This window comes from Brachionichthys hirsutus, chromosome 12 (assembly GCF_040956055.1).
Source record: "Brachionichthys hirsutus isolate HB-005 chromosome 12, CSIRO-AGI_Bhir_v1, whole genome shotgun sequence".
In the NCBI taxonomy this organism is placed as follows: Eukaryota; Metazoa; Chordata; class Actinopteri; order Lophiiformes; family Brachionichthyidae; genus Brachionichthys; species Brachionichthys hirsutus.
This window is the reverse complement of record NC_090908.1, coordinates 13466186-13492190: the sequence shown is the minus strand read 5'-3', so window position 1 is coordinate 13492190 and position 26005 is coordinate 13466186. Positions and strand designations below refer to the sequence as shown.

Below are 26005 nucleotides of genomic sequence, written 5' to 3'. Positions count from 1 at the left end.
CTTCACCGACGCCAGTGAGCATTTCACAAAAGTCTCTTTATATTCAAACCCAGAACCTCCATCTTTTGTGGAGAGACCTGAAGCCACGGACGCACTGCCTGGAAAAAATGTGTCCTTCTCTGCTAAAGTGAGAGGCAGCCCCCCCCCGAAAGTGAAGTGGTTCAGGGGAGCCAAGGAGATGCAGCATGGGAGGGGTTGTGAGGTGGCCCTGAAGGGCGACGTGGCCACTCTGGTGCTGAACCGGGTCCACAAGTCCCACGAAGGAGAGTACACCTGCCAGATCAGCAACGATGCGGGGACGGACAGCTGCCCGGTCTACCTCTGTGTCAAAGGTCAGTAGGCGTGGTCGTCTTTCAACCAGCCGCGTGAACCTTCTTTAACCCATCGTGGACCTGCCTCTCTCAGAACCGGTCCGCTTCCTGAAGAAGCTGCGAGACCTTTCCTCTGAGAAGGGCGAGCCTCTGCGGCTTGAGGTGACGTTCTCTGGAACGCCCAGGGTCCGTGTGACCTGGAGGAAGGACGGGGAGCCCGTCTGGGCTTCCTGTCGGTACAACGTGATCAGCACGGACTCCTCCTGCATCCTGGAGGTCCTCGACGGCGCCGAGGCGGACGCCGCCGGCAGATACGCCTGCGAGCTCGACAACGGCGTCGGGGCCGACAGGTGTGAGGCACAAGTGTCGATCATAGGTAAAACGGGTCGCGTGCATCGTGGTGCCCTTTGATCTGTCCAGTCATTCAACTCATCATCATCATCATCATCATCATCGATCTGCTTCATGTAGAGAGACCGTACTTTGTTGAGAAGACGCCGCCCGTGGAGGTGACTCTGGGCGACGCCGTCACGCTGGCGTGCCGCGTCGCCGGGACTCCTGACATCTCCGTCGCCTGGTTCAAAGCCGACGGACGGCTGCGGAAGTCCAACACCTGCTCGACGGACTTCAGCGACGGCGTCGCCACTTTGAAGCTCGTCAGGACAACCGAGAGCGATGGCGGCGAATACACCTGCAGGGCGGAGAACCGGCTCGGCTCCGCCTCTGCCACCTGCAGCGTGAGGGTGAAAGGTGACGCCTGCTTCCACCCCGCCGTTGTCTTTGTTCTGGAACCCTGCTGTGCTTTGATCTCGTCTTAAAGCTGAAGAGGCGCTTCTTTAACGTCTCGGTCCGGCGTTTGCTGCGTTTGGAAGTCGGGCCCGTTTCCCAGGCGGGGGTTCGGTCAGACGTCCTGACCGTGGACCCCGTCCCGCTTCGCTTGCTGGTTTTCGTGGTCTTGCCGCGGCTCTTGGCCCGGAGGCCCGCTGAACGGCGCCGCAATGTGACGGTCCGACCACTTCCTGTCGTCCCAACATGTCCTGATTGTCTTCCCTTTCTGCCCCACGAACAGAAAGTAAAGTCCCCCCCAACTTCACCAAGAAGCCGCCTGAGGCCGTGGGGGAGTCCGCGGGGAGGACCGTGAGGATGGAGGGCCGGGTCTCGGGCTCTCAGCCGCTGGCTGTCACCTGGAGCAGGGACAACAAAGACGTCTTCGTCTCTGACAAGCACCAAGTCAGCTTCGTGAACAACGTGGCTGTCTTATGCGTCCGAGACTCCTCCCCCACTGACAGCGGCGTTTACACCTGCACCGCCTCCAACGAAGCCGGCGAAGCTTCCTGCCGCGTCTCGCTCACCATCTCAGGTATGAGTGTTCGTCTGCGATTGGTTTAGATCACGCAGGTACAGGTGATGCAGGTACAGGTGCTGCAGGTACAGGTGCTGCAGGTCCAGGTGCTGCAGGTACAGGTGATGCAGGTACAGGTGCTGCAGGTACAGGTGCTGCAGGTACAGGTGATGCAGGTACAGGTGCTGCAGGTACAGGTGCTGCAGGTACAGGTGCTGCAGGTACAGGTGCTGCAGGTACAGGTGCTGCAGGTACAGGTGATGCAGGTACAGGTGCTGCAGGTACAGGTGCTGCAGGTACAGGTGCTGCAGGTACAGGTGCTGCAGGTACAGGTGATGCAGGTACAGGTGCTGCAGGTACAGGTGCTGCAGGTACAGGTGATGCAGGTACAGGTGATGCAGGTACAGGTGATGTTAGATCACGCAGGTACAGGTGCTGCAGGTACAGGTGATGTTAGATCACGCAGGTACAGGTGATGCAGGTACAGGTGATGCAGGTACAGGTGATGTTAGATCACGCAGGTACAGGTGCTGCAGGTACAGGTGATGCAGGTACAGGTGATGTTAGATCACGCAGGTACAGGTGATGCAGGTACAGGTGCTGCAGGTACAGGTGATGCAGGTACAGGTGATGTTAGATCACGCAGGTACAGGTGATGCAGGTACAGGTGCTGCAGGTACAGGTGCTGCAGGTACAGGTGTTGCAGGTACAGGTGCTGCAGGTACAGGTGCTGCAGGTACAGGTGATGCAGGTACAGGTGATGCAGGTACAGGTGTTGCAGGTACAGGTGCTGCAGGTACAGGTGATGCAGGTACAGGTGATGCAGGTACAGGTGATGTTAGATCATGCAGGTACAGGTGATGTTAGATCACGCAGGTACAGGTGATGCAGGTACAGGTGATGTTAGATCACGCAGGTACAGGTGATGCAGGTACAGGTGCTGCAGGTCCAGGTGCTGCATGTACAGGTGCTGCAGGTACAGGTGATGCAGGTACAGGTGATGCAGGTCCAGGTGATGCAGGTACAGGTGATGCAGGTACAGGTGCTGCAGGTACAGGTGATGCAGGTACAGGTGCTGCAGGTACAGGTGCTGCAGGTACAGGTGCTGCAGGTACAGGTGATGCAGGTACAGGTGCTGCAGGTCCAGGTGATGCAGGTACAGGTGATGCAGGTACAGGTGCTGCAGGTACAGGTGATGCAGGTCCAGGTGATGCAGGTCCAGGTGATGCAGGTACAGGTGATGCAGGTACAGGTGCTGCAGGTACAGGTGATGCAGGTACAGGTGATGCAGGTACAGGTGATGCAGGTACAGGTGATGCAGGTACAGGTGCTGCAGGTACAGGTGATGCAGGTCCAGGTGATGCAGGTACAGGTGCTGCAGGTACAGGTGATGCAGGTACAGGTGATGCAGGTCCAGGTGATGCAGGTCCAGGTGATGCAGGTACAGGTGATGTTAGATCATGCAGGTCCAGGTGCTGCAGGTACAGGTGATGCAGGTACAGGTGATGCAGGTACAGGTGCTGCAGGTACAGGTGATGCAGGTACAGGTGCTGTTAGATCACGCAGGTACAGGTGCTGCAGGTACAGGTGCTGCAGGTACAGGTGCTGCAGGTACAGGTGCTGCAGGTACAGGTGCTGCAGGTACAGGTGATGCAGGTACAGGTGATGTTAGATCACGCAGGTCCAGGTGATGCAGGTACAGGTGCTGCAGGTACAGGTGATGCAGGTACAGGTGATGCAGGTACAGGTGCTGCAGGTACAGGTGATGCAGGTACAGGTGCTGTTAGATCACGCAGGTACAGGTGATGCAGGTACAGGTGATGTTAGATCACGCAGGTCCAGGTGATGCAGGTACAGGTGCTGCAGGTACAGGTGATGCAGGTACAGGTGCTGCAGGTACAGGTGCTGCGGGTACAGGTGATGCAGGTACAGGTGCTGCAGGTACAGGTGCTGCGGGTACAGGTGATGCAGGTACAGGTGCTGCAGGTACAGGTGATGCAGGTCCCTTTTCCATTTCTTCCTTAGCTGTGACTTCCTGTCTCTCGTGTCGTGTTACTGTTTGAAAGTATCCGTCTCCCACTTCTGTGCCGCCGCCCCTTCAGACACGAGCCAGCCCCCAAAGTTTGACGCTCCTCTGGAGCCGCTGACGGTGGACGAGGGCCAGACGCTCAGCCTGAAGTGCCGAGTCAGCGGGCCTCCTCCTCTGACCATCCAGTGGATGAAGGACCGGAGGGAGCTGAAGCCCGCTGGGAAGACCAGAATCACGTTTGATGACGGCGCCGCCTGTCTGGAGGTCAGCCCAGCCTCCAAGAGCGATGCCGGGGATTACCTGTGTAAGGCGAGCAACGCCGCAGGCAGCAACTTCAGCAAGTCCCGAGTCACCGTCTCAGGTAGTCTACGGTGGTCAGCTGGTAGGCCGAGCGTTCATTCAGGCCCGGATCCACCTGACCTCCATTTGTCTTCAGATGGAGGGCCAAAGGCCAGCCCCCCCGAGGCGGCTGCCCCAGCTGCAGCTGCCCCGGTCAAAAGACTTGAGAACCTTTTCTTCATTGAGGAACCTCAGAATGTTTCTGTCACAGAGAGTGAGTAGGACGGTCCATGTCTGGACCTGGTGCCGTCCTGAAAGCGCCTCAGATCATTTCACGTTTGGTTTCCCTTCATAGAGGGCGCGGCCACCTTCATCGCTAAGATCGGGGGTGACCCCATCCCCAGCGTGAGGTGGATGAAGGGCAAGTGGAGGCAGATCACCGCTGGGGGTCGTGTCTCCATCGAGCACAAAGGCCACGATGCCAAGATGGAGATCCGGGAGGTGACCAAGTCCGACTCCGGCCTCTACCGGTGCGTCGCCACCAACAAACACGGAGAGATCGAGTGTGGAGCCGAGATGCAGGTCACCAAAAAGGAGGAGACGGAAGGAATCGGAGACATGAGGGCGATGCTGAAGAAGTAAGACGCTTCGTGGTCAGAGACCCGGGACGGATCGGTCGAGCGTTTGCTTTTGCCTGACTGTGTATTTGATGTTGGTCAGGACTCCTTCAAAGCAGAAGAGCCCCAAGAAAGACGAAGAGATGGACATCATGGCGTTGCTGAGGGGCCACGACCCCAAAGACTACGAGCGCATCCTGCGGGAACACGGGATCCACAACTACCGCGCCATCCTGCAGGCCATCGACTCGCTGAAGCGGGAGAAGGAGACGGAAACGGGACGAGTGGTGAGAGGGAGACCAAGGCCCCAGCCCCGATGCTAAGCTAACAGTCCGACCGGCCTGGGCGGACTAGTCTCCCATCCTCTTCTCTTCCGTGGCAGGAGACGGATCGTGGCGTCCGGGTCGAGGACGAGGACGTGGCCCGCCTCCTCCAGCAGCTGGAAGGACGCGCCGCGACCGAGGTACGGTGGCGTGTTCTCCTCATCGAGCGTCCCGCCCCTCGGGACCGATGAGGATGTGGTGCAGACACGCCCAGAAATACAGGGGGGTCGAAATACACGGAAATGAATGCAGTAGAATAGAAATACACGCAGTAGTTCTCTGATTTGTTACCGATAGATTATTAACACGTCGATCCACAACCAGAGGCCCGTCAGAACCTCCGGAAGGAGGCCACTTCCTGCTTCCTGCTTCCTGTCTCTGATCGGTTTAGACTAAACCGAAATAACGGGGTCTTCACTGCTGAGTTTGGTGACGTGAGTTAACCTTTGAACCCCGCAGCCCGTCTCTGTAATGGAGGACATCGGTGACCAGACGGCGCCCGAGAACCAGAGCGCCACCTTTGAGTGCCAGATCCAGATCAACTACCCGGAGATCGCTCTCACCTGGTACAAAGGCACGCAGAAACTGGGCAACGGTGACAAGTATGACATCAGCAGCGTCGGCGACCGCCATCGTCTGGTCGTCAGGGACTGCCGGGCCAAAGACCAGGGCGACTACCGCGTGGTGTGCGGCCCTCACATCTCCAGCGCCACGCTCACCGTCACAGGTAGGCGCCTGAACTTCCTGTCTGTAACGGCCCCCTTCCTGATGAAACGAACCGAACTCTTACTGACCTCTTTGAACCGGCGGTTCACAACTCAAACTGGGACCAGAACCAGAACCCACCTGGTCCATCTGGTCTTAGCCCAACAAACAAGGTTCGCTGAACGCACCGGAGCACGGAGGTCCTTGAACGCCCCGGAGCACGGAGGTCCTTGAACGCACCGGACCCACGGAGGTCCTTGAACGCCCCGGACCCACGGATGTCCTTGAACGCACCGGACCCACGGAGGTCCTTGAACGCCCCGGAGCACGGAGGTCCTTGAACGCCCCGGAGCACGGAGGTCCTTGAACGCACCGGACCCACGGAGGTCCTTGAACGCCCCGGACCCACGGATGTCCTTGAACGCACCGGACCCACGGAGGTCCTTGAACGCACCGGAGCACGGAGGTCCTTGAACGCCCCGGACGCACGGAGGTCCTTGAACGCCCCGGAGCACGGAGGTCCTTGAACGCCCCGGAGCACGGAGGTCCTTGAACGCCCCGGACCCACGGAGGTCCTTGAACGCACCGGACCCACGGAGGTCCTTGAACGCACCGGACCCACGGAGGTCCTTGAACGCCCCGGACCCACGGAGGTCCTTGAACGCACCGGACCCACGGAGGTCCTTGAACGCACCGGACCCACGGAGGTCCTTGAACGCACCGGACCCACGGAGGTCCTTGAACGCCCCGGACCCACGGAGGTCCTTGAACGCACCGGACCCACGGAGGTCCTTGAACGCACCGGACGCACGGAGGTCCTTGAACGCACCGGACCCACGGAGGTCCTTGAACGCACCGGACCCACGGAGGTCCTTGAACGCACCGGACCCACGGAGGTCCTTGAACGCCCCGGACCCACGGAGGTCCTTGAACGCACCGGACCCACGGAGGTCCTTGAACGCACCGGACCCACGGAGGTCCTTGAACGCACCGGACCCACGGAGGTCCTTGAACGCACCGGACGCACGGAGGTCCTTGAACGCACCGGACCCACGGAGGTCCTTGAACGCACCGGACGCACGGAGGTCCTTGAACGCACCGGACCCACGGAGGTCCTTGAACGCACCCCCTCCCTGGGTGTGAGCTGCTGTTTCACAACCAGAACCTCAGAACCTCAGGTTGAGCCCTGGACTGGCGTCGACGGCGAGCCGGACGGGTCCAGCTTGTTCCAGAGACGCTAAATAAATGATGGCGTCACCGCGGCTTTGATCCGATCTTCTAAAAGGACCCGATCGACACCTTCATGCTTTGATCGGCGTTCATTATGTCTCCGCCCCGTCAGACGCTCACCCGGCGATCGCTGGTCCGGAGCCGAGGGGAGACGCTCGCAGCGCACCTGAGCGCCACCTGGCAGGACGAGGTGTGTACGCGTTGCTGCTCAGCCCGGGTTCTGCCGCGTCAGCGGTGTGGTAACGTTGTGTCCCCTGTCCTTTCACAGAGGTTGAGTTAGGGGGTGTCCCTCAGGGTGAGTACCGCTACTGGGTGCTGCTAGCTAGCGCACCTGGACCCGTTTCAGGGGCTTGAAACGCTTTCCTTCATGAAACGTACTTTTATTTCCGCTGCCTTGGACATGGACTGACCTTTAATCCGTGGCCGGACCCCAGACGTCCCTGACGCGCCGGTGAGCGGGCCGGGGGGGGCCACCGCCGTGCTTCCAGGTGAGTCTGGCACCACGAAGCCGGAAGCCTTCGGACCGTGGCGCCGTGTTCATCCAGGAATGTCTGCTGAACTTTATCGCTACGACAAAAGAACGGAGATGAAAGGTACCGGAGAAGAATGCCTCTCTCCTCTTCCTCATACCACCACCATCATCATCATCACTATTCATCTTTACTTTGCTCACCAAGTGTTTCCATTTCATCCGTCACCTGAAAACGTCTAAACCTTAACCTTCATCTTCATCTTGATCTTCATCTTCATCTTGATCTTCTGAGTAACAGCGTGATGGTTTGAACCCTGAACTCGTGGCGACAACAATCACTAAATCATCTGACTAACAATGTGCAGCCATTATTGGAAACGATAACGTTTGAATTAAATAAGACATTTCAAATCTATTTTTTTTGTGTTTTTTGTGTTCTGTTACAGAACTTTGGTATAAAATCTCAAATGTGAAATACTAAATCTAGATGTGATCTACGTTCTGGCCGAAATAATGAACTTTAACCCCTGAACTGGAGGGGGTTTTTTGGGGGGGGGGGGGGGGGGGGGTTACGCTATCTGTTCTGGATTAGGAAGTCGGACTCGGTTTCTGTCGGGTTCTCCTCGGGCTCAGGTACTGGTCTGGTCTGGACCCCCCTCCTGGGGAGACGAGGCTGTCCCTCCTTTGTCCTCCTTCCTGTCGTCCCCACCCTAAGCTGCCCCTTTGGCCCGTTAGAGACCCGAGTCGGGCGTTTTCTCAGTGGCTGTCTTTTTCTCCACCAGAGGAGGCGCTGTCCGTGGACGAGCTGGTCGAGGCGACTCGGGCTGACCGCGGACGACCGCTTCCTGAAGGTACGGCTGCTCCCGTGTGAGCCGGCGCTGATCCGACTGGAGTTCGGCAGCTGCTGCTTCTGGGAGCTTTTCTTGTCTGAACGTTTGTTTTTCGTCTTCTGCCGTTTCCCGGTTTGTTGTTTGTTGTTTGTTGTTTGTGCCGTTAACTCTTCGTTACTTCTTATGAATGGGCTCTAGAGCTTTCTAGAGCCGGCAGAAAGTACAGCCGAGCTCAGCTGTCGTCATTTTAACACGAACCTTCTCCATCTTTTAAGTTGCTGAGGTTTACAGGAGAGCGGAGGAGAAAGCCTCTGAGCCTGTAGCTCCGCCTCCAGCTTCCATCAAAGGTACCGCCTCTTCCTTCACCTGTCCTGTCTCTCGTTTGTTCTGATATTAAATGACTTGAAGAACGATTCATTGAAAGAAAACTCAACTCAGTGATACTATTTTAAAGCGCCTGAAGAAAAGAAGCCTGAAGTAAAGGAAGCTGGGCGGGATCGGTGGGAGGAGCCAGAAGGTAAAGCCTTCAGTTCGTGATGTTCTTTATAAATGTAATAAATAGTGACGTAAACATTTGTAGTAGGGTTTTATGTTTTGACACATGGTTCTTTAAACATGTAAATGGATGTGATTATTCTGCTTCGTGTTCTTTGTTTCTTTGTGAGTCCGGTGGAAACGTTCATGTTCGTATACGTCTGCTATCTGTTCCTTCTTCTGCCCGCTGAACTCTGGAAGCTGTGTTCACTCAGTCATATTTCTCTGTTGAACAACCTTCAGTCTTCATCAAACCAGAACCTGAACAAGCGAAGGTGACGGTTGTCAGAACGGTCCTTCCTGAACCTCATAAACCGGAACCCACAGCGGCGCCAGAAACGGTTCCTGAACTTAAAGCTGCTCCTCAGAAAGCAGCCATTCCTCCGGCCAACGTTACGCCTGAGCCAGAACCTGCAAGGAAATGTGAGGACGTGAAGGCAAGAGGTAAATGACTGGAACTGCCGAGTCACGGTGCCGAGTCACGGTGCCGAGTCACGGCGCCGAGTCACGGCGCCGAGTCACCGTTTGTTCTGTCCCTCAGCTCATGTAACATACCTGCCGTAGTGCTGGTCCTTATAGCGTACACTAATAATAGTAACTGATACCAGAGGTGATTCCAGCGAACACTTTACCTCAAGGAGGGTTTGTGTCCGACTCTTCGACGCTTCTTTCGTGTTCGGTGTTCTTGGCTCTGGCGTTTTCTTGCCGTCATTGTGCTGCGTACTCGTTAAGAGTGGCCGTTTTACCAGTGAATTACTGAGAACACAAGTATATCATGTTCTTTCAAGTAGCAGAACGACAGAAGGCTGAAGAAGCTGCAGGTCGCCGGCCTACACCCAAGGTTACTCCACCAGGACGCCGTCCTACTCCAGGTACTGATGACCGACCTTCAGTTCACTTCAGTTCCTCTTCCAACCTCTTGACTTGTTTCACAGTCTAATCTTTGTTAGCCTGTAGAATAAACGGTGCATCATGTTTTCTTAAGCACAAGAAGTACTCCAATCAGAGGAACCAATAATTCAACCTGCTGCACCAAGGATTACTCCACCCAAGACTGAAGCAGCTAAAGGTACTGCAAAAATATCATTAATAGCTTCCTGTTTTCTGTGTGTACTGTTTTTCAAAGTTCATGTTTAGTTTTGTTGTTCTGAAATATCTTCTCAGAATATCTTTGATTATGCAAGCACTCGTGAGAGTGTGAATAGTATCTTCAATATTCAAACCTATGGCTAACTATATAATCTACCTACCAATACATTTTCTTAAAGTTACCTCAGAACTGCAGACATCTAAACCTGGTCAACTCGAGCCAGAAGAACCAAGACACGTCTCTGAAACAAGAACTGAAGAACCCAAGGAGGTCCCAGAAGAACCTGAGAAGGTGCTGGAAGAGACAAAGAGATTTGTTGAGGTACCAAGGAAGGTTGTGGAAAAATCAAAGAAGGTTTCTGGTGAGCCCAAAAAAGCACCGGAAGAACCACAGAGGGTCCCTGAAGCGCCACAGAATCTCCCGGAAACACCAGCAGAACCAAGAAAGACTGTGGAGGAACCAATGGTTGTCGAGGTACCAAAGAAGGTTCTAGAAACACCAAAAACTCTCCCTGATGAACCCAAGAAAGTACTAGAAGAACCACAGAGGGTTCCTGAAGCGCCACAGAAACTCCTAGAAACACCAGCAGAACCAAGAAAGACTGTGGAGGAACCAATGGTTGTCGAGATATCAAAGAAGGTTCTAGAAACACCGAAAACTCTCCCTGATGAAACCAAGAAAGTGCTAGAAGAACCACAGAGGGTTCCTGAAGTGCAACAGAATCTCCCAGAAACACCAAAGGTACCAACAGACCCAAGAAAGACTGTGGAGGAACCAAAGACGGTTGTCGAGGTGCCAAAGAAGGTTGTAGAAACACCAAAAACTCTCCCAGATGAACCCAAGAAAGTGCTCGAAGAACCACAGAGGGTTCCTGAAGCACCAAAGAAACTCTTAGTAACACCAAAGAAAGTACCAGTGGAACCAAGAAGGACTGTGGAGGTTCCAGAGATTGTTTCCAAGGTACCAAAGAAGGTTCTCGAAGACCAGAAAGCACTGACGGTACCAAGGCAAATCCCTCAGGCTAAAAAGCCTCAGCAACAAGGTAGATATGTCTGCAAACATGACTAACATCTCATTACCTCATACTCTTTTGGTCTCTTAACTCTTTCTATAGTTCTGAGTGTACACACAAGTTGTAAACCTTTGTCCTGATATCTGTTGTGTCATGTCTGTTGGTTGTTTGCTGCATCTTACGAACATAAAACAGTGAAACAAGTCGAGATTCCACAGGATGCATCGCTAGCTAAACCAAAGACGGAGATTCGTTCACATATCAGAGGTATGTTTAAAGTAAAAAATGAATCTATGGCTAAAAGAAAGAGTATTGCTTTGATAAACTACACAGCAGAGAGGAAGTGATTAATATTACCTCAAGTTTAATGGTACAACCAGCATCATAGTCAAATCGATCCCAACCTGACCACTTTGTTCTTGTGTTTTGATGCTTTTCGTCTTGTTCTGTCTTCCTCCATTCCAACACTCCGTTGTGCAAATCTTCAATCTTGGGTCATATCTATCGGAACAATTGTCACAGTTCCCTTGAAGACAGAAGAAGTCAAGAAAACAAGAGTAGTGCCTGAAGACAGGATGGACTCTTCTCTCAAGAGCGAAAGCATTTCTCTCACAGAAGAAATTGAATTCAGGCAAAAAGAAGTCATGAAGTATGAAAGGGGAATGCGGGAATGGACTATGAGAGAAGGAGGCGTCATGAAACATGAGGTAGAACAACAGATTGTTCTTGCAAAGGACAAGACTGAGGTTGCTACAGGGTACGGAGAGACAGAATATCAGGCTGAACATCTGGAGGACAATGAATCACAGGTCAAAGAAGATTCTGGTGAAGAGGTGGACCAGAAAGACGAAACGTGTTTGAGGTTAGTCTCTCCAGCTGATGATGAATCAAGAAGAGACATCACACCTCCACTAGAAAAGTCCCCTCCCTCAATGACAGAGGTGTCTGGATTGAAATCCAAAGAAGTAGTTTGCAAGAAAAGGAGATTCAAGGACAGTCCTCGTACTTACGCTGACAAGAAAGAATCATTTTTGTCAGGACCCCTCGAAGTGTCTGAAGAAGATTTGTCATCGGCGGTCTCAACTCTATCCAAAGAAGTCCCTGAACCAAAGACGCCTTCACGGCCCAAAGAAGTCTATCTCATGGAGCAAGATGACGCTGCTGAAGTCCAGGAAGTTGCACATGAAAGCTTCCTGCCTTCCAGAGAAACTGTTTTGTCTCCAATTGATCGAGACTCAAAATCCAAAACCATTCTTCTTCATTCTAGACAGGAAGTAATAACCCCTAAAAAGCAGGATAGTCAAATGGAAAAAACCCTGATAACGCCCAAATCTTCTGAAGAAGAGTATCTTGAAGATGTTACTCCTCTGGAGAAACCAAGTCCGGTGTCAGAGGAGGAAGAACAACCTCCGGTTTTAGCTCGGATTCCTTTATCTGGAAAAGTAGACTATCTTGAGAAGGCAATTCCTCCGCCAAAAGAAAATGTTCCGCCAACAGAGTCAACCTCCCCTGCACCTCCCAAAGCAGTCAGTAGTCTTAAAGGGGACATTCCTCCAAAAGAAGAAAGCCAACCCAAAAAACCTAGGACTGAAGTCAAGGTTGCCCCAAATGAACAACGCCGTGGTCCACCAGAACCAACTCTCTCTGAAGAAAGTCTTCAAGCCAAGAGACCTACCCCTCAGGCACAAAAACAAATGACTCCAAAGGTGCGTTCTACTGTCGACGTCAGTTCAAGTCAAATTCCATCAACAACAGATGACCAGAAGAGCAGGAAGGCAACAGCGGAGGTTGAACAAGCAAGTCTTCAGACAGGTATTCCTTCTTCTTTGAGCCGCACAGGCTCCTGATCGCTTTCAGATCAGCCCCTCTTTAAAGAGATTAAACATCAGAATAATGCTAATCTGGACCGTTGTCCGATGTCTGCCCTGTACTAAAATGCTTTCTCTGTTATGGATCATCGCCGTCGGCGTTTCATCTTTCAGTCTGATCTGTCCACGTCTTTGTCATCGTTTTCGTGAATGCGTCTTTGTGTTCATGTTACTGGCATCGCTGTGACCGTTGGATCTTGTATTCTCAAAGTGTCTCCTCCAGAGGAGAAGACGCCGCCTGTACCTCCACCAAAGCCTTCACCTTCTCCTCCAGGTAGCCGTCCTCCTGTTGAACACCTGCTGTTTTTCAGCTTGTCCGTTGGTTTGTGCTGTTCATATTGTCTCACTCGTCTTCTGGTCCCCCTGTCTTCGATGTTATTCTTCATGGTTTGACCATGCTTATTGTTGTCTTGGCCATGATCTTCGCATCTTATATTCCCAAAGTGTCTCCACCAGAGGAGAAGCAACCACCTGCGCCAGCTCGAAAGCCGACTCCTCCTGCTCCTGCAGAGAAGGTTGCGCCCTCTACAGGTAGAGTCTCCTCTGGGGTTTGTGTTTCTATGCCCTTCAGGTACCATTTTCCGTTGCCTTCTAAATTGCTGGCTGCCATGTTCCCCGTCTTCTCCTACATGGTTCTTGTCTTGGTCAACCATGTGGTCGTCTTGGTGTTGATCCTGGCACCTTGTTTTTTGAAGCGTCTCCTCCAGAAGCGAGGAAACCATCTGAACCTTTACCAGAGCCTTCACCTCCTGCTGCTCCTGCAGCCAAACGCACACCTGCTTCAGGTAACTGAAGGTCCTTTGTGCTCCGGTGTGCTCGGCTAAAGGTGGACCCAACAATTTGGAGGACCAAATTGTTGGGTCCACCTTTTCTACTGTTCTGTTCCTTTTCTTTTTATTTCTGTCTTGTCTTTGTTCTTAACATTCTTTATCTGTCCTCTGATGTTTTGTCCCCTGTATACGTTCTGTCCTCTTGGTCCTGACCTTTGGTGTCTTATACCTTCTTCAGCGGAAAGACTTGTTGGTAGTTTCTTCTGTTAGTCATCAATATTGTTCTCGTACAACGTATTCGTGTATGTATATATATGTGTATGCGTCTTTTGTTCGCCGTGTACGTTCTTTACTGCTCATTCTGTTGTTTTAGCATCTCCTCAGTATCTTGTCCAACACCGTTTGCGTTGACTCAACCTCATTGGCCGTCTTGCAGCTCAAGTTGTCCCGGTGGAGAAGACGTCCTCTCCACCCGCTGCAGAGGCTGAACCGTCTCCCGTGTCACCGACGATCTCTCCTGAAGGTGAAGTCTGTCCTCCGCTGCTCATTTACTTTCTCTTCTGTTTGTCTCCCACTCTGAAGGATTTTTATTTTCATTCTAAGAAAGCTTAGCTTTCATTCATGAAATTATTCCTGCTGAATCTGTTTAAACTGAAATATGTCCTCTGATCGCGTCCAAAACTGTGCTGAATAAGGCAGAATAACAGACTTTGTTTTTGATTCAGCCTATTTTCTAACAGTGTTTTTATCGCGTATACTTATCTTGATCTTATTTAAATTCTTGCAGACAAGGAACCAGTCTCTGCACCTGGACCAACCAAAGGTACATTAAATATTCACTTTATTTTAAACATTGAATAAATATTGCAATGGTCGTTTTCTTTACCACACCTTTACTCATATGTCTAAGTGTGTCTTGTTTCTTGTTTGTCTGTGTGAATGTTATAAATGGTGTATTTACTGCCTCAACCACAGAATCCCGTCTTAAACAAAAGGGTAAGATTCCTGTTCAGAAGGCAGAAACACCTGAATCACCAAAGCTGAAGAGTAAGTTCACAAGAACGCCCAAGCAGAAGCAACCAGAACCAGAGGTCATTACACTAAAGAAGGTTCCAATGAAACCTCCAGAGCCTGAGAAGCAAAGTTTAACTCACACGGCTGAAGTAACCAGACATCACGATACAGAACTGTCAGTTCAGAAGATTCACGACCGAGAAGATCGAGAGATAATAACTCTAGGTAGGACCGAACGAGTCTTCACTGCAGAGGAAGAGACGGTTCAGTTGGGCCACTTTGAGGAAGCTGAGAGGGCTGCAGCTGTAGAGGAACCGGAGAAAGACCGCTGGACAAGAAGCCCCAAACCTCAGACAGAGGAAGAACCTGAGATACCTCTTGTAGATAAGAAGAGAATAACTAAACTACCAAAGACGGATCAGCAGAGAGAACCAGTTCAACTAAAACCAGTCGAAAAACCAGGGAAACCAGAAGCAGAACCACAACAGATCAAGCTCAAAAAGGTCCCGACTAAACCCAAAGAGCCCGAGAAGGAAGTCGTTACTCACGAGGTCAAAGTGACACGACATCACGATACAGAACTGTCAGTTCAGAAGATTCGTGATCGAGAAGATCGAGAGATAATAACTCTAGAAAGGACCGAACGAGTCTTCGCTGCAGCTCGAGAAGTATCTGATCTAGGTGTTATTGAGGAACCTAAAAAGGTAGAAGATGAGAAGTCAAGATGGAAGAGATCCTCTAAAACACCAAAAGATGAAGAGCTTCAGCCAGACTTAACAAAACAGAAAATAAAGAAATTGCCAAAAGCAGATGAGCAGAAAGAACCAGTTCACCTGAAACCATTTGGAAAACCAAAGAAACCAGAAGAAGAACCACAACAGATCAAGCTCAAAAAGGTACCAACTAAACCCAAAGAGCCCGAGAAGGAAGTCGTTACTCACGAGGTCAAAGTGACAAGACATCACGATACAGAACTGTCAGTTCAGAAGATTCGTGATCGAGAAGATCGAGAGATAATAACTCTAGAAAGGACTGAACGAGTCTTCGCTGCAGAGGAAGAGACGGTTCAGTTGGGCCACTTTGAGGAAGCTGAGAGGGCTGCAGCTGTAGAGGAACCAGAGAAAGACCGCTGGACAAGAAGCCCCAAACCTCAGACAGAGGAAGAACCTGAGATACCTCTTGTAGATAAGAAGAGAATAACTAAACTACCAAAGACGGATCAGCAGAGAGAACCAGTTCAACTAAAACCAGTCGAAAAACCAGGGAAACCAGAAGCAGAACCACAACAGATCAAGCTCAAAAAGGTCCCGACTAAACCCAAAGAGCCCGAGAAGGAAGTCGTTACTCACGAGGTCAAAGTGACACGACATCACGATACAGAACTGTCAGTTCAGAAGATTCGTGATCGAGAAGATCGAGAGATAATAACTCTAGAAAGGACCGAACGAGTCTTCGCTGCAGCTCGAGAAGTATCTGATCTAGGTGTTATTGAGGAACCTAAAAAGGTAGAAGATGAGAAGTCAAGATGGAAGAGATCCTCTAAAACACCAAAAGATGAAGAGCTTCAGCCAGACTTAACAAAACAGAAAATAAAGAAATTGCCAAAAGCAGATGAGCAGAAAGAACCAGTTCACCTGAAACCATTTGGAAAACCAAAGAAACCAGAAGAAGAACCACAACAGATCAAGCTCAAAAAGGTACCAACTAAACCCAAAGAGCCCGAGAAGGAAGTCGTTACTCACGAGGTCAAAGTGACAAGACATCACGATACAGAACTGTCAGTTCAGAAGATTCGTGATCGAGAAGATCGAGAGATAATAACTCTAGAAAGGACCGAACGAGTCTTCACTGCAGCTCAAGAAGTATCTGATCTAGGTGTTATTGAGGAACCTAAAAAGGTAGAAGTAGAAGATGAGAAGTCAAGATGGAAGAGATCCTCTAAAACACCAAAAGATGAAGAGCTTCAGCCAGACTTAACAAAACAGAAAATAAAGAAATTGCCAAAAGCAGATGAGCAGAAAGAACCAGTTCAACTAAAACCAGTCGAAAAACCAGGGAAACCTTCTGCAGCTGAACCACCAAAGGTCATGAAAGAAGGTGACACAAAGACAGATACTGAACACACACCCCACAGAGATCAGCCCACTGCTGCTATGAAACACAGAAAGGATGAAGAAACGCCCTCAACGAGTCCGACGGTAAGTCCCCTTGTCGACAAAGACCAGAAGGAGGTCCCACAGAAAGTTGATCAAGAAGCCGACAAGCTTCACAGACGACCCAAAATTGTTCTCACACCAGTTGGAGAAAAAGAACATGTTGGGTCTAAGGAAGTGTCTAAGGAAGAGACAAAGAAGCCTGAAGTTACAAAGTTATCCAGTCAAAGTCCAACAGATCAAATCCCTCAAGATCTAAAAGAAGCGCAGCAACTTAGGAAAGATGATGGAAAACGTAAGGAAAGAGCAGAGATTGCTGTTCCGCCCAAGAAGCCTAGTCCATCAAGAAAGACGGATGAGAACGGTATTCCCCAGAAGCAACCAGAAACCTTAAAGAAAGGCACCAAACTCAAGACTCCTCCTCCAAGAGTCAGTAGAGACAAGGAGGATGAAGGAACGCCAATCAAACCTGTTGACCATCTGAAGAAGATTGAGCCAAAGAAGACACCATCAGCAAAAACCGCTAAAGCGATGGAACCAGAACATGTCGACACCGACAAGAAGCCAAGTGCTGACAAACAGGTTCCCAAAGCTGTGTCACCGAAAGACTCTTTTGAAGCTGTGACTCTCAAAAAGGTCCCAGTGAAGCCATCACCAGAGGAATCTGGTGATGCACGGATTCCCCTGGTGAAGGAGGTTTCTCCTGGTGCCGTGGTGATGAAGAAGGTACCCACCCAGCCAGAGGAGGAGGTGTACGAACAGGAAGAGGAGTCCGAAGGCAGCGATGAAGAGGAAGTCTGGACCTGGGAGCTGGTTCCTTCAGAGGACTGGGAAGGTGGAGGGTTCAACGGGGCTTTGGAGACTCCAGGCAGCCCTGGCGCCAAAAAAGGTGAGGTGAAGGCAGCCACGCTCCTCATCGGATGACCCTGGAGCCCCTTCATCCATCTCAGATGACTCGCCTAATCCCCATCTCTCAACCATCTGTTCACCTCTTCATTCATCGCTGAGATGTTTGCTCGTGTTCCATTTTATTGTGTCTGTTCTCAAACGTGTCTCCTACATCCGTCGCCTCATTTGGTCGGTCTCCATGTCTCTGCTCGTGTCCCGTTGTTCGTCCATCGTCCTCCTGCGATCGGGTACCGTGGTTTCTCTTGTTTGTGTTGGAGGAACGTCCTGAGACGCTAACGCCTTCTTGTTTCCTGTCCAGATGGGAAACCAGCAGAGGAGCCACCTAAAGGCCGAGGCCGAGGATTCGGGGTCGGGGGTATGGATCCGTTAAGAACGCTTAGACCTGAAGCAGCTTCACTTGCTCTGTTTCTGAACTGTATATGTAATGCTGTGTATGGATATTGATCCAGTTTGGTTTGATTGATTAGATGTTGTTAAGCGGTGTTGGTGCAAAGCTTTAATTCAGCTCGAACATTAAACCCGATCAGACATGCGTTAAATGCGAGTCTTGACTTTTGCATCGATGCCCGTCGCTCGCCATAATAGCTCAAACTAATGTGCGGTTGTTTCTGTGGCGTCTCAGTGAGGCAAACGCCATCGCCCGGTGACGGCGGCAGGGGCCGGGGCCTGAGGCCCGGCGGCAAAGGCCCATCTCCCCCGGAGGATCCCTTCGGAGGGTTCAAGCTGAAAGCCGTCCCCCTGAAGTTTGTCAAGAAGATTCAGGACATTGTTCTGCTGGAGGCCGAGTCCATCGGCTCCTCCGCTGTGTTTGAGTGCGAGATCTCTCCGTCCACCGCCATCACCTCCTGGATGAAAGACGGCAGCAACCTCCGCGAGGACCCCAAACACAAGTTCACCGCCGACGGCAAAGATCGCAAGTTGGCCATCATTGATGTTCAGCTGTCAGACACCGGGGAATACACCTGTGTCGCCAGGAATGCTGGGAAGGAGATAACGTGCACGGCCAAGCTCATTGTAGAAGGTAACCTGATGGGTGTCGCCAAAACACGCCTTTTTTTAGCCTTTGAGTCCTTTGAGTCCTTTGAAGTGGCTTTCATTGGTTCCCAACGTTGTTCTTACCTGCTTCAACCAGAGCTGCCTGTCAAGTGGCTGAAGGAGCTGGAGCCGGAGACGACGTGCATGAAGGGCCAGCCCATGTACCTGACCTGCGAGCTGAACAAAGAGAGGGACGTTCTCTGGAAGCGGAACGGGGCCCCCCTCAAGAACAAGGCTGGCAAGGTGGCCATCAACATCATTGGCATGCAGCATGCTGTGACCATCCAGAACGCCAACGATGAAGACGCCGGCGCCTACACCTGTGAGGTGGACGGGCAGCCGGACATCCAGACTGCGACCAGCATCAAAGTGATCGGTGAGGCGGCCGGGACAGGTTTAGCACCGTCACACAGGTAAGGCCGCGAAGCCGCTGCTAACGCCAAACCTCCTTCCCCAGAAATCATCAAAGACTGGCTGGTGAAGCCTCTGAGGGACCAGCACGTCAAGCCGAAGTCCAAGGCCACCTTCAAGTGCGAGCTGTTCAAGGACACGCCCCACTGGAAGTGGCTGAAGGGGGAGAGCGAGCTCACGCCTTCGGACAAGGTGGAAATCAGCAAGGACGGCGTCGACATGACGCTCAGCATCAACGGCTGCCAGCCGGACGACGTCTCCGACTACACCTTCCAAGTGGAGGACCGCAAATACACCGCCAAGCTCACCCTGGGAGGTCCGTGGGACGCCTTCTGGCTGGAGCGCGTCCAAACGGAGGACGCAGCAAGGCGGGGATGTCCTCCTCACTGCCGCTTCTCGTTTCAGAGCGCGAGGCTGAGATCCTGAAGCCTCTCGCCAGCGCCGAGGTGGTGGAGAAGGAGGAGGCCAACTTTGACACGGAGACATCGGAGGAGGACGTAGCAGGAGAGTGGAAGCTGAAGGGCCAGGTCCTGATGCGATCCCCGGTACGAGCTGGAACCACACAGTCCTGATGTTTAGACGAGGACCGGGGAAATAAAAGTGTGTTAGGAGGACGAGAGCGTCTCCAGAGCAGCGGGGACAGGAGAGTCTTGTGTGTTAGGAGGACGCGAGCGTCTCCAGAGCAGCGAGGACAGAAGAGTCTTGTGTGTTAGGAGGACGAGAGCGTCTCCAGAGCAGCGGGGACAGAAGAGTCTTGTGTGTTAGGAGGACGAGAGCGTCTCCAGAGCAGCGGGGACAGGAGAGTCTTGTGTGTTAGGAGGACGCGAGCGTCTCCAGAGCAGCGAGGACAGAAGAGTCTTGTGTGTTTGGAGGACGAGAGCGTCTCCAGAGCAGCGAGGACAGAAGAGTCTTGTGTGTTAGGAGGACGAGAGCATCTCCAGAGCAGCGGGGACAGGAGAGTCTTGTGTGTTAGGAGGACGCGAGCGTCTCCAGAGCAGCGAGGACAGAAGAGTCTTGTGTGTTAGGAGGAAGTGAGCGTCTCCAGAGCAGCGGGGACAGAAGAGTCTTGTGTGTTTGGAGGACGCGAGCGTCTCCAGAGCAGCGGGGACAGAAGAGTCTTGTGTGTAAGGAGGACGTGAGCGTCTCCAGAGCAGCGGGGACAGGAGGGTCTTGTGTGTTAGGAGGACGAGAGCGTCTCCAGAGCAGCGGGGACAGAAGAGTCTTGTGTGTTTGGAGGACGAGAGCGTCTCCAGAGCAGCGAGGACAGAAGAGTCTTGTGTGTTAGGAGGACGCGAGCGTCTCCAGAGCAGCGGGGACAGGAGAGTCTTGTGTGTTAGGAGGACGCGAGCGTCTCCAGAGCAGCGAGGACAGAAGAGTCTTGTGTGTTAGGAGGACGTGAGCGTCTCCAGAGCAGCGAGGACAGAAGAGTCTTGTGTGTTAGGAGGACGCGAGCGTCTCCAGAGCAGCGGGGACAGGAGAGTCTTGTGTGTTAGGAGGACGAGAGCGTCTCCAGAGCAGCGGGGACAGAAGAGTCTTCTCAGCTGCTGATGGAGAAACGTCCGTGGTGTTCGTAGGGAGCGAGACAGCGCAGTACTGCAGTGTCAGTACTGCAGTGTCAGTACTGCAGTATCAGTACTGATGGTACTACGGAACGGGCGTGTCCTTTGTTTTCTAGACTTGTGACATTAAAGCCGAAGGCGGGAGACGTTTCCTGACGCTGAGGAGCGTCCAGCTGGAGCAGGCCGGCGAAGTGTCCTACCAGGCTCTGAACGCCATCACCAGCGCCATGCTCACCGTCAAAGGTACAGGCCCCGCCCTCCTCCCGTGTTTGCTCGGTGTGGCCAGCTGCTGAAAGCGGGGGCGTGTCAACGGGAAGCGGTAGGGCGCGGGGGCGGGGCTTGTTCTGCTGCCAGTAACGGCTGAACTGTTCGCACCTCGCAGAAATCGAAATGGGCTTTGTCGAGCCGCTGAAGGACGTTTCTGTGCCCGAAAAGAAACAGGCTAAGTTTGAATGCACCGTCACCAAGGAGGTGTCAAAGGTCATGTGGCTCCGGGGGGCGGAGATCGTCACCCCGAGCCCCAAATATGAGATAATCGATGACGGAAAGAAACACATGCTGATCATAAACAGCTGTGAGTTCGAGGACGAGGCTCAGTACACGGTGGAGGTGCTGGGTCAGAGGTCGAGCGGCCAGCTGGCGGTGGAAGGTAAGAGTCGGGCGGCGCCATCGCTCCACCTTTCTGTGCCGTCGCTCCGCCTGTGGCTGCAAACCTGTCTGTGCGCCGGCCCGATGTGTTGCAGGCATGAGGCTCAAATGTGTGCGCCACCTGGTGGACCAAACGGTGAAGGAAGGTAAAACGGCTCGCTTCGAGCTGGAGCTCACGCACGAGGGCGTTCCCGTGGCGTGGTACCGCAACGAGGCCAAGCTCCACGTGAGCCGGACGCTCCTCTTTCACGTGGAGGGCAAGAAGCACGCCCTCGAGATGAGGGCGGTGTCTCTAGACGACACCTGCCAGATTAAGGCGGAGGCCAAAGGGATTAAGTCCGTGGCGAAGCTGACGGTCGTAGGTAAACCCCTCCCCCTTCACGTCTCTCCTGCTATTGGTTGATGTCATGGAACTACGCAGCTACGGCGTGGAAAGGTTGTCGTTAGCGGCTGATCGCTGCCGTCTCCATGACAACCGCCCTCTGCCCCGCCTGTGGAGGGCGCTCGGTTCTAACTGCGTCTCGGTTCCGTTCCAGAGGGCGACGCCGTCTTCGTGGTGAAGCTGCAGGATTACGCCGCCACAGAGAAGGACCAGGTGACTCTGGACTGCGAGCTGAGCAAAGACGTCCCCGTGGTTTGGTACCACGGCGAGAAGGAGGTCACCGCCTCCAAGACGGCGGTCCTCAGGGCCGAGGGGACGCGCAGGTCTCTGGTGCTGAAGAAGGTGGAGCAGAGCGACGGGGGCAGATACGTGTGTGACTGTGGGACGGACAAGACGGCGGCCAGCATCAGCGTGGAAGGTACCCGCCCACGCTACGCTAGCGCGGCGCTAACGCTACGGGCGAGTGCTGAGCTGGACTCCAACGCTCCCGTCCTCTCTCTCTTGTTTTCGCCGTCCAGCTCGCCACATCCGGGTGGTTCGCCCGATCTATGGCGTGGAGCTGTTTGATGGCGAGACGGCTCGCTTCGAGGTGGAGATCTCTGAGGACGACGTGCACGGCCAGTGGAGACTGAACGGAGACGTCCTCAGCCCGTCCTCGGTGAGCGTTTCACACCTCGTCTGTTTCCAGCTCATTTATACGAACTCGGATTAACGGCTCACTATTTGGCAGGATGTCGACATCATCGAGGACGGCGGCAAACACACACTGATCCTCTACAACTGCAAGGTGTCCATGACTGGCGAGGTGGCGTACAACGCCGCCAGCGCCAAATGCTCTGCTAATCTGAAGGTCAAAGGTCAGCGTCAAGATATTCTGACATAAAATGATGCAAACTTTTTATTTCACTGTTTGAGAGGGAAAAACTAGAAACACTAGCTACTAAATACTATCTATTAAATACTAGCTACAAATACTATCTACTCAATACTATCTACTCAATACTATCTATTAAATACTAGCTACAAATACTATCTACTCAATACTATCTACTAAATACTATCTATTAAATACTAGCTACAAATACTATCTACTCAATACTATCTACTAAATACTATCTACTGAATACTATCTATTAAATACTATCTACTAAATACTATCTATTAAATACTATATATTAAATACTGTCTATTAACTACTATCTACTAAATACTATCTACTAAATACTATCTACTGAATACTATCTACTGAATACTATCTACTGAATACTATCTATTAAATACTAGCTACTGAATACTATCTACTGAATACTATCTACTAAATACTATTTACTAAATACTATCTACCGAATACTATCTACTGAATACTATCTACTGAATACTATCTACTAAATACTATCTATTAAATACTATCTATTAAATACTGTCTATTAAGTACTAGCTACAAATACTATCTACTAAATACTATCTATTAAATGCTATCTACTGAATACTATCTACTGAATACTATCTATTAAATACTAGCTATTAAATACTATCTACTGAATACTATCTACTGAATACTATCTACTGAATACTATCTACTGAATACTATCTACTGAATACTATCTACTAAATACTATTTACTGAATACTATCTATATTTCCTGGCAAGCCAAAGTGAATCGAGGTCATTTCATCGTTGCTGGGAGCCTCTGGCGCCCCCTTCAGGCCCCTCTGCTAACTTGCCTGTTCTGACCTGACGCATTCCCGCCTGTCAGACGAGAATGAGGGTTAAATGGAGGACTCTGTCTCGTCTCTCGTCTCCAGAGCTTCCCCTGAACTTCCTGACGCCGCTCGGGGACGTCCGGGTGTACGAGAAGGACGAGGCTCGCTTCGAGGTCGAGCTCTCGAGAGCCCCGAAGAGCTTCCGCTGGCTGAAGGGCTCTGAGGAGCTGCAGCGGGATGAGAAGTACGAGCTGCTCCAGGAGGGGAAGGTGTTCCTTCTGTCCATCCGCTCCGCCGCCTACGACGACGAGGCCAAGTACATGTTTGAGGCCGAGGACAAGAGGACGACGGGAAAACTGATCATTCAAGGTCTCCCCAGAAGCTCCCCCCCCCCCCCCCCCCCCGCACAGACACGTATTCGTGTATTTATATACGTATCCTTGTCTAGAAGCTGCTGAATAGACTCTCCTCTCTCGGGCAGGAATCCGGTTGGAGTTTGTCAAACCGATCAAAGACGTGACGGTGAAGGAGCGAGAGACGGCCGAGTTCAGCGTGGAACTGTCCCACGATAAGATCCCGGTGGTCTGGTACAAGAACGACGTCCGCCTGCATCCTGGCAAGGTGGTCCACATGGCCGACCTGGGGACGGTCCACACGCTGGCCTTCAAGGAGGTCACCATCGATGACACGTCCCTGATCAAAGTGGAGGCCATGGACAAGACGGTGACCGCGATGCTCACTGTCCTCGGTCAGTCTCTGGGATGGGTTCCTCCTAAATGTGATGTTCTGGTCAAACGGGATTGGTCATTGTCCCCTTCGTCTTGACGCGGTTGTTCCTCTGCAGAAGGCGACCTGTACTTCACCAGCAAGCTGCAGAACTACACGGCCGTCGAGAGGGACGAGGTGAAGCTGCTGTGTGAGCTCAGCAAGGCCGTCGCCGACGTCAAATGGTTCAAGGACGGGAAGGAGGTCACGCCCTCCAAGAACTTTGCCATCACCTCCGACGGCAAGAAGCGCGTGCTGACCGTCAGGAGGGCCGAGAAGGCCAACATCGGGGAGTACGCCTGCGACTGCGGCTCCGACAAAACCAGCGCCAGACTCAACATCGAAGGTATCCGACCTCGGGGACAGGCTACAGATCAGAACACGCACAAAAGACAGGATCAAATAGAACTGTGTTTATCCCTGACCGGGTACTGGACTAACACGTAAAAGAACTCCATGTTTACTGAGATTCAGAACCACGAACAAGTACGAGAGTTTACCTCTGTTGTATAAATCAGCATGTCATCAGCGTAGAATCTCCTTATGGGGAGACGCGTCTAGAAGCACCGGCAGGCCAAGAACAGAACCCTGAGGGACCCCGGATGATGATCACTATTATCACTGATGTGCCCTTCAGAGCGCGACATCAAGGTCGTCCGTCCGCTGTACAGCGTCGAGGTCACGGAGACGCAAACGGCCAAGTTTGAGACGGAGATCTCCCTGGAGGACGTTCACGGAAGCTGGAAGCTGAAGGGCGACGCGCTGCATGAGTCTCCCGTGGGTTTCGGCGTTCTGTTCGTGAAGCGTGAATAATTAATGAGGCCGTCGGCGCTCGAGGAGAATCAATAAATCAATCATGTCCTTCAGGACGTCGAGATCAAGGAGGAGGGAACCAAACATGTCCTGATCCTCTACAACGTCCGCATGGACATGATGGGCGGAGTCGACTTCTCAGCAGCCAACGCCAAATCCAGCGCCCATCTCCGGGTCAAAGGTGAGACGCTCTGCCGCCCTTCAGCCAATCGGGGCCGGGCTTCATTTTGGTCCCGTTATCTGCGTGCGAGGCTGGCTGCTGATTGGACGAGCAGTGACACCTCTGGGCTCGGGGCCGTCCGGCGGAGGCGTCCAGGTCCGTCTAACGATGTCGTCCCCTCCAGCTCGCTCCATCGCGCTGCTGCGCCCTCTGGAGGACGTGACGGTGACGGCCGGAGAGACGGCGACCTTCGAGTGTGAGCTGTCCTACGAGGGCATCGTGGTGGAATGGTACCTGGGGGGGCAGAAGATGGAGGCCAGCGACCGGGTGAGTGGGGGGGGGGGGGGGGCTGCGTCCACTAGAGGCTGCCGGGGGACATGTCCTCAGGACTGTCCTCGTCACCTTTACTTAGTTTTAGAGAGATGACTCTTCCTTTTCTGACCGTTCCGGAGCTGCTGCTAAAAATAATCAGAGGTTATCTTTAACCCCGCCCACCTGTCAACATGTCCTTATATGGAGGCAGTTAGCTTGAGCGTGAAATGAAGGTTTGTTGTTTTCTGCGCCCGCAGGTGAAGACCCGGGTGGCGGGTCGGGTTCACGCCCTCACCGTCAGAGACGTGATGCTGTCGGAGGCCGGCGAGGTCAGACTGAGCAGCACCGACTTCCAGACCCGGGTTCAGCTCGTCGTCAAAGGTCAGACCCTCAAAGGCACCGACCGGGTCAAAGGGGAGGAGTTACGGGTTACGTAACGGCGGGTTCTGTGTGCAGAGCCGCCGGTGGAGTTCACCAAGCCCCTGGAGGACCAGACGGTGGAGGAGGAAGCCGCCGCCACGCTGGAGTGCGAGGTCTCCAGAGAGAACGCAGAAGTCCGATGGTTCAGGGACGGACAGGAGATCAGGAAGAGCAAGAAGTACGAGGCGATCGCCGGCGGACGCCAGCGAGCGCTGCTCATCCACGGCTGTTCTCCAGACGACGCAAAGACGTACACGTGCGACGCCAAAGAGTTCAAGACTTCCTGTTTCCTGGAGGTCACACGTAAGA

The 26005-nt window shown here is 52.5% G+C and overlaps 1 protein-coding gene across 1 annotated transcript in view; it reads left to right on the top strand.

The window, feature by feature from the left end:
- The window catches only part of LOC137901962 (titin-like), a 170078-nt gene that overhangs the window by 37226 nt on the left and 106847 nt on the right, over nucleotides 1–26005 (top strand). The window contains 39 exon segments of the mRNA XM_068745997.1: nucleotides 54–332; nucleotides 406–687; nucleotides 783–1061; nucleotides 1381–1671; nucleotides 3756–4043; nucleotides 4119–4235; nucleotides 4317–4599; nucleotides 4682–4865; nucleotides 4961–5041; nucleotides 5361–5628; nucleotides 8091–8159; nucleotides 8414–8485; nucleotides 8593–8655; nucleotides 8916–9116; nucleotides 9461–9544; nucleotides 9658–9741; nucleotides 13087–13173; nucleotides 13338–13427; nucleotides 13849–13935; nucleotides 14200–14235; nucleotides 17787–17843; nucleotides 18111–18509; nucleotides 18621–18899; nucleotides 18981–19250; nucleotides 19340–19479; nucleotides 20610–20736; nucleotides 20876–21142; nucleotides 21237–21503; nucleotides 21678–21941; nucleotides 22042–22181; nucleotides 22254–22380; nucleotides 23329–23595; nucleotides 23708–23974; nucleotides 24071–24337; nucleotides 24629–24768; nucleotides 24859–24985; nucleotides 25149–25291; nucleotides 25534–25657; nucleotides 25733–25999. Of these exon segments, the coding sequence (XP_068602098.1) occupies nucleotides 54–332; nucleotides 406–687; nucleotides 783–1061; nucleotides 1381–1671; nucleotides 3756–4043; nucleotides 4119–4235; nucleotides 4317–4599; nucleotides 4682–4865; nucleotides 4961–5041; nucleotides 5361–5628; nucleotides 8091–8159; nucleotides 8414–8485; nucleotides 8593–8655; nucleotides 8916–9116; nucleotides 9461–9544; nucleotides 9658–9741; nucleotides 13087–13173; nucleotides 13338–13427; nucleotides 13849–13935; nucleotides 14200–14235; nucleotides 17787–17843; nucleotides 18111–18509; nucleotides 18621–18899; nucleotides 18981–19250; nucleotides 19340–19479; nucleotides 20610–20736; nucleotides 20876–21142; nucleotides 21237–21503; nucleotides 21678–21941; nucleotides 22042–22181; nucleotides 22254–22380; nucleotides 23329–23595; nucleotides 23708–23974; nucleotides 24071–24337; nucleotides 24629–24768; nucleotides 24859–24985; nucleotides 25149–25291; nucleotides 25534–25657; nucleotides 25733–25999 (7164 nt within the window).